Consider the following 7,008-nt stretch of genomic DNA (forward strand, 5'->3'; position numbering starts at 1 on the left):
CCACTCGATCAGAGGCATAAAAAAGCATTTATGCATCGTACAATTTGATATGACGTAATTTGCTTATTTCTTCGATTAGTTTCCCCACGTTGGTGTTATGTACTGCATTGTCCCTCCACTCCGCTGGGAGCGCTGTGTAAAATGTAAATCGACTGCTGCCTACCACCATAGCAGCAGAAGAAGAAGAAGACAACATCCGGCCACTGACGGATAAAACCGGGCGGGTATTAACCACCAACTGCGGAGTTTGGCGGTTGGCTTAAATGCCGCAAGTACTTGATTTAGTTCTCGACAGAAAGGTACGGAAAGTCCTTTTAAACTGACGACCGTCGAATTCTATTGTTGACCTGCGAACTTATTCGCTGTTGTCGAAGCAAAACGAGGCTGTTGACGACTTTGTGCCTTTTCTTTGCTCCGCCTCCATCGAAGGAACGATGGCGAGCCAAATGCAAAAAGACCACGGCGCCAATCTGTGGCGTTGTCTCCTCGCACTTGGCTTGCAGTCTGAAAAGCGAATGCATCTGTTTGCAAACGCCTCAAAGCACACCAGACTCGGGCCGTAAGTCTTCCCGTTGGCATATGAAACCTTTGCACAGTCTTTCAGTGGCAAGTGTTGAAATGGTTTTCTTGTCATGTTCGTCATTAGGAATATGTTCGAGAAACCCAACAAGGATGCCTTCCACATTGTGATCCAGTTCCTTTTGGAAAAACTCGATCCAACTCGATTTCAGCAGACATACAAGTAAGGAGATTCACTAAACGTGCGTCCCTGTGGGTTCTTTTTCATGGACTCGTTCTTACTTTTTATTTGTTTATTTTCAAAGATTTTGCTGGCCTCCCTGTACTGCTAAACAAGATGCTGAGTTTCGCAAAGCCACCTGCATCTGGCTGCAAGAAATAATGGTGAGGAATTTAAAGTGTTGGGCAAGCCAAAGTCGTGTTGCACTCAAATTTTCATGATGCTTTTTTTTTTTTTTTTGTCCTTTTAGGTTGAAACTGGTTACACAGGCTCCAAAGTTCTGGCATCGTTGTTGCTCTCGCCCGGTGGCCCCAAATTCACCAGCTTGATGGTCCATTTAGTCATGTATGTCATGCAGCAGGAAATGAGACCATTCACCACAGGTAGGCTCTTATTCAGCGGTGCTTTTGAAATTCTTGTGCGTTATCTTGAACTCTTTGTTTTAGATGACAGCTGGGTTGCAGACACCGTCTTCAAACCAACATCTTCGCGTCACATGGCGGTGAAGCGATGCCGCGTGGTCAGAAAAAAGTTTTGGGAGCATGTGGCACTCCAGGATCTTTTTCTTCTGGAAGTGCAGAAAAAAGTAAAGTGAGTACTTGGGTGTTTGGATTTAAGCTGTTTCATTAAATTGGTGTTAAAAAAAAAACTTGAACTTATGTGTTGCTTTTGGCAAGTTTTTATCTATCTATCTATCTATCGCGCAATAGACAGCTGATTAATATTAAGAGAAACTGCAATGGAAATATCTATTTAAAAAAATCGGGATATAAACCTGAGCTCATTATGCATGCTTTAAGCGTGGCGTCTAAGAGGGCAATTGGAGCACGTAAGAATGTTTTACTACCAGCTATTTTGAATGGTATTTTTCCTCTTTATAGTTGTTAATTGATATCTTTTAATCTATTTTTTATATTATATAGGTTCAAAAAAATCAAATCATTATCTATAGACTTATGTAAACACGTTTGTTGCCTTTTCTTTTTTTTCCCAGCCTTTCTAAGCATGTCATGTTTATAAAGACTAATTTAATCTTAAACTGACCTTTCATAGTTGGTTAAGGTCAAATATTACATTCAAAAATAAATTACCTAAATGTAGCCATTCTCATACAGGTTGTTATTTTGAAGATGAAAAATATTCAATATCTCTTGACCGATGCTTTTCGTGATACTTTTCGATCGTATCGGCCAGGCCTTTTTTTTTTTTTTTAATATATGAAGTAAGAGGAGGAGAGCCAATCAGTTGTTGGGGCTGGATGATCAAATTTGAACAATCAAATTGTGATTTATTTTTTATTTGAATTGTTTTCTTCTCTTGGACGTGTTTGTCTTGTCTTTTAGGATCCTCACAGATTCAATGCGAGATCTCAGAGCTGAGAGCAAGAAGTATGACGAGCTACCCAAGTAGGTTCCTTCCTTATTTCTTGCTATTATTCTTGCATGATAATGTGCCGGTCAGTCAGTCGTCTTTTTACTTTGCAGACAGCACGTTGGTGATTCTGTTCAAGAAGATTCCGCTGATAAAGCAGAAATTGTAATGTTTAAAAAAAAAAAAAAATTGGTCTGCGTTTTTTATTTTGCCTCAATAAATGCAAATCGTCGCTTTCAGGTTCGATCCCTGTGGGCGACCGTGGACGGAATGCTGTCGGCCACCGAGCCAGACCGAACGGTGTTGGAAAGCGTGCTGGCCGGAGACGTGGACCAGCACGCGCTAGATGGCGCCGGCCGCCGCCTCCAAATTCCCCGTAGCCTGTTGGAGAGGCTGGAGCAGCCCTCGCAGCAGGTGAGTGCGGCACGCGCTCGCGACTGACGCAGCGTTGTGACGTCGACGTGTCATTGGCAGTTGAGCTTGGGGAAAGCGTACGAGGACGGCCACATGAACCTCCTGTGGCCCTTGGAGCTGCTGAACCACTCCCTGCACGTCCTGAAGGCGGAGCCGCACGGTGGCTCAGCGCGGCTCAGCCTGCCGCAGTTGCAGCAACTGCAACAGAAGTTGGCTTGCCAGCTGCAGGAACTTAAGTTGCTCAGGTAAACAACGGCCATTGTGGAGGCGGGCACATCGTTTGCATCTGCAGCTACCCTTGTGTTGTGAGTTTTGTCAATATTCATCATATGAAGAAATGTCACTACTGGACCATGATGGTAATTTTCGTTGCGCATGTCAATTGGCATTCTACATTGACTTCAGCATTAGCACTTGTGCTTTTCTTTTCTTTTTTAATATACATTGTATCAAAAGGTTTTTGTTGTTTTCACGGTTTGAACTAGACTGAAGATTTCCAAGGAGGAAATTCCCCAAATGAGAGGTGTCATCAGAGAGCTGGAAGCGGGTTGGGACGAGAAGTGGGCGGGTCTGCGGGAAGGCAAATCTTTCGTCTCATTGTTCAATAACGATCCGGTGAGTGGTCATTTTTAAACACTATTTTTTACATTTATTTTTTTAATTGAATTTTATTCCTTTTTTTTTCTTCTTTTTTTTGTAGGTCCTTGGCCTTCTTGCAACGCCAATGCCTCGCCCGTCATATGGCGCAGCACTCGACAGCAGTTGCGTCTTCTCCCAGTTTCCTGCCAAGCTCCCCGGTGAGTGGCGGCCGATGACGATTGGGGTCCCCTTCGGGTGTGTTGCCACGGTTACCTTGAAAAACTAACTTTCTTTATGGATTACTTGACTTGAACAGTAACCTGGTAAAGTTACTCATGACTTCCTTTATTTTGAAAGTAACAAACAAAATTGACAGTTTTACTGACACTTAATTGGAAGTCCATTTTTCACCGTAATATGTAAGTTTTGTTGTCTCAGTAAAAAAAAATGATACATTGCGGGAGGCGTTTCCGGCATCACTCATTGTTGTTTTTGCAAACTTCCAGAGAAGTCTTCAGAGTGTCGTTCACTGGCGCAGAGTGTGAATGAAAGCATCCAAGACAATTCTCCCTCAGACTTTGAAAGGTAACTGCCATCTTCTGTTTAAAAAAAACATTTTTGCATGTTTGTGTGGTGGGAGGCAGATACTCGGGCAGTCCTAAGCTGTGCTCTGTCCATCACTAGTCCTCCCCAGATTGTCCGTGCTCTCTGATGACTGTGGTGAGCGGAGAGAAATCACCACAGACAGATACGGAGCAGACACATTTTTATCATTGTTATTCAGCGCTCTGGGTTAACGCTTAAGACTTGAGTGCAAAATTCACACATTTACCGACAAAAAAATGACAACATGCACGTTACGTCACGCAGCCTGCAGCTTAGTGTTGTGCGGCCGTCCCGTATTTCCCGTTGTCTTTGGCTGCTCTTGCCATACGGAGCTAAATATGTTTTAACCCAACTCCGTTTGCTACTTTGGGCTCGAGCAGTGTGCGCACGTACCACCTCCAACAGTGAGGAGACGACATTGTCAGTGAAAAATTGCAATTTCCTTAACGTGGCACTTCTAGAGTTGACGTTGCAGTTGAAGAGCATCCGCGAGGGGACGCGGCCGCCAAGTCTTCCGGATTCAACTCGTCTTTCGAATGGATTCTTGACATGCGTCCCGCTCGTCTTCAGGAGAGGACGCCTGAACCGCCGCAGGTGTCGTCTTTGTTTTTGTCTTTGAATGAATTTAATTTGAGTAATTATTTAGCAGCACGGCCAGAAGAACGAAGATCCACCCGTCGTTTGGGCTTTGGAACTTAAATTGCTCAAATTGATCGCGTGCCACAATTTCACTTTAGAAGTTGGCAACGAGGCCAACCTGGCTTGAAGATGTTTGAGATGTAATGCGTCCAAACTTTAGAAGCAATATTATGTGCATGGCGGTTTTACTTTTTTTTTTTTTTTTTACTGCACAATGCATTTTTTTTCCACCCTGCACCCCACAAGATGCACATTTTTCTTAAAACTAAAACTACAAACTGCTATTAAAACAAATTAAATATTACAAATCAAAACGACATCAAATAACTGCATTATTTATTTATTTTTTTTTTTTAATTCCCAAACTCTTTTAACCCTGATCACAGGCCACGGTGACGACTTTGGGCTGCAGTCAGTCCAAGATGACGATGAAGCCAATATTAGACCTGGAATGTGACAACCTCGCTGACCAGGTCTTTTGTCATTTTATGTTTTTTTTTGTTTTTTTTTTTAAATCAAATGAGTAACGGCAATGTGGTGCTAACACGTCTGTCAAAGTTTGCAGATGCTCTAACTACACCCAGTCTGGCAGCAGGCAGACTGGCAGGTTTGGAACTGGGGGGGATTCTCAACATTCTCCATGGAGATCCCTTCAACACGAGAAAGCAACTTCCACGCACGCCCGAGAGTTTGAGTGAGTCGGCTGCTGCTTTTCCTTTCTGACATTGCGGGTTTTTTACAAGCCACTATCTCCCCAAATTTTTGTGGAGAGAGATGAGAAAACATTCATCGTAGCCTGAGAAAACTCTCAATATTTTGGATGATATTAAAATTTGTCTGAAAATGACTGATTTTGTCCGTGGCATGTCAGAAAAAAACCCCGCAAAAATGGTGACCGTTTTCCCAAAAATTCCAAACTGATATTGACAAATATCTTATTTGGAATCAACACAATGAATAAATGTCTGTGTGTCTTTTTTTTAAGTTGAGGTCTCTAATCGAAATAGATGTGGATTCATTTGAACCAATCAATCACGCAAAACGCACGTTATTTAAAGGAATGAAACTGTCATGATTTTATACTTGAATGAATTTTGCTCCTTCTGGTGTGCCTGCCCCTTGGTCACAGGGGACAAAAAAAAAGAAATCTACATGACTTCTTTTTTTTTTTAATGTATTTTTCCGTTTTGTAGTTGAGGACGTGAAGAGCTCCTGGCAAAAGGCACTTGAGGAAGATGACGACGACGCAAAGAAGTACAGCGACAGCTTGTTGGGGTGCCTCACTCCCCTCCGCAAGCCTTGCAGCGGTGTCGCGCGTCCGCCTGGAAGTTGCGGCAGCAGCCCGCAGTTGTTTTGGAGCTCCTGCCGCACGGCCACCCCCATCAACATCCAACAAGAAACGCTGCCCCAACTGCTGAGCTACAACAGTCTGCTGAGCCTCGACGACGACGACGACGACGGGGAAGACGTTCTCGTCTGCCTGGACGAGCCGCAGTTGGTGCTGAAGTCCGGTCGTGGAAACTTGGAGCATTCGTGTAATGGCGGCTCACATGAGCGCCTTCAGTTGGCTTGTGATGTTACGGCTGCAAGCGGAAAGTGACCGTTGCCACCTGCTGTTTTTGCCCGACTGGACTTTGACATACTGGTCAAGACCCAACCACTTTATTAAATAAATAATAATAAATGAGATGAAATGATGGACAATGAGAACCATTCAGCGTTGCTATCGTGTACAGTACATGTGTTGTCTGAATTGTGTCAACTCAATGTTTCACAACTGTCCCGTCCACCATATTGCGGCTCATTGTTTCCTCAAAATGTTTTCACCTTTAAACACGCTTGTGACTGTGCAGTATTTTCATTTGACGTCTGGCCTATTTCATTAAGTGGCTGCCGGATCAAAAATCAATTGCTGCTGTTAAAATCCAATGCAAGACATCATTTTGCTTTCTTTAAAACTGTTACTTTTAAATGCGGGTGTACAGGAGACAAATGAATTGAACGATGATGATGCAATGTTCAAATGTTATCTGTGCTTTTAGACTCCAAGTCAGGAAATACAATTGCGCTACAATGTTTGTATTTCAAAATGAGTTCAGTGAGTTTGTTTTTTTTGGGATTAATGCACATGTTTGTAGATAATAAATGTTCAACATTTGTTTTCTCAATTGTACACATTTGGAACTTACATTTAATGACTTTTAATAGCTACATTTGTACCTTTTCTATTTTGTCAAATGGCACTTTCGTCCATGGAGGAAGCTAGGAACACATTTCGAAGAATCAGCATCCATTTTTGTATAATGAATAAAATGTTCACACACACATAGAATAAAGCATGACATTGCCAGTTACTAATATACTGAAAACTTTCAATAGCTACAATGTAAAAAAAATAATTTGAAATCCATGTTTCTCTTTTTAAAGCCATTCATACCTAACCACACGCGCACTTCATTTTCGCCAAATGAAAAAGAAGCCCACCTCTACCTACGCCAGTGCAAAATAGCTGTGGAGCAATGCTAGCTAGCTGAATTGGTAGTGAAAAAATACTTCCACACTTCAGGACATTTCAGAGTCTGTACTTTAAAACAGTTCCCAAATGTAATTAATACTGATCGAACGTCTTGAACAGAATTGTTCAGTGACGCAAAAGAATA

The 7,008-nt window shown here is 42.4% G+C and overlaps 1 protein-coding gene and 1 non-coding gene across 2 annotated transcripts; both read left to right on the plus strand.

The window, feature by feature from the left end:
• Window positions 1-189: 189 nt before the first annotated feature.
• haus6 (HAUS augmin-like complex, subunit 6) lies at window positions 190-6,521 on the plus strand. Its single transcript, XM_088295185.1, is given in 17 exon segments — window positions 190-299; window positions 430-559; window positions 647-742; window positions 825-903; window positions 990-1,122; window positions 1,186-1,330; window positions 2,083-2,145; window positions 2,224-2,275; window positions 2,351-2,524; window positions 2,585-2,769; window positions 3,010-3,139; window positions 3,225-3,321; window positions 3,610-3,688; window positions 4,171-4,303; window positions 4,735-4,821; window positions 4,907-5,042; window positions 5,542-6,521. Coding segments are annotated over 16 exon segments (2,190 nt in total). The 5' UTR covers window positions 190-299; window positions 430-434; the 3' UTR covers window positions 6,018-6,521.
• LOC148339154 (small Cajal body-specific RNA 8) lies at window positions 3,738-3,868 on the plus strand. Its single transcript, XR_015843027.1, has one exon.
• Window positions 6,522-7,008: the final 487 nt, after the last annotated feature.

Source organism: Idiotropiscis lumnitzeri, chromosome 4 (assembly GCF_059441095.1).
Source record: "Idiotropiscis lumnitzeri isolate Australia: NSW breed Sydney's pygmy pipehorse chromosome 4, RoL_Ilum_1.0, whole genome shotgun sequence".
NCBI lineage: Eukaryota > Metazoa > Chordata > Actinopteri > Syngnathiformes > Syngnathidae > Idiotropiscis > Idiotropiscis lumnitzeri.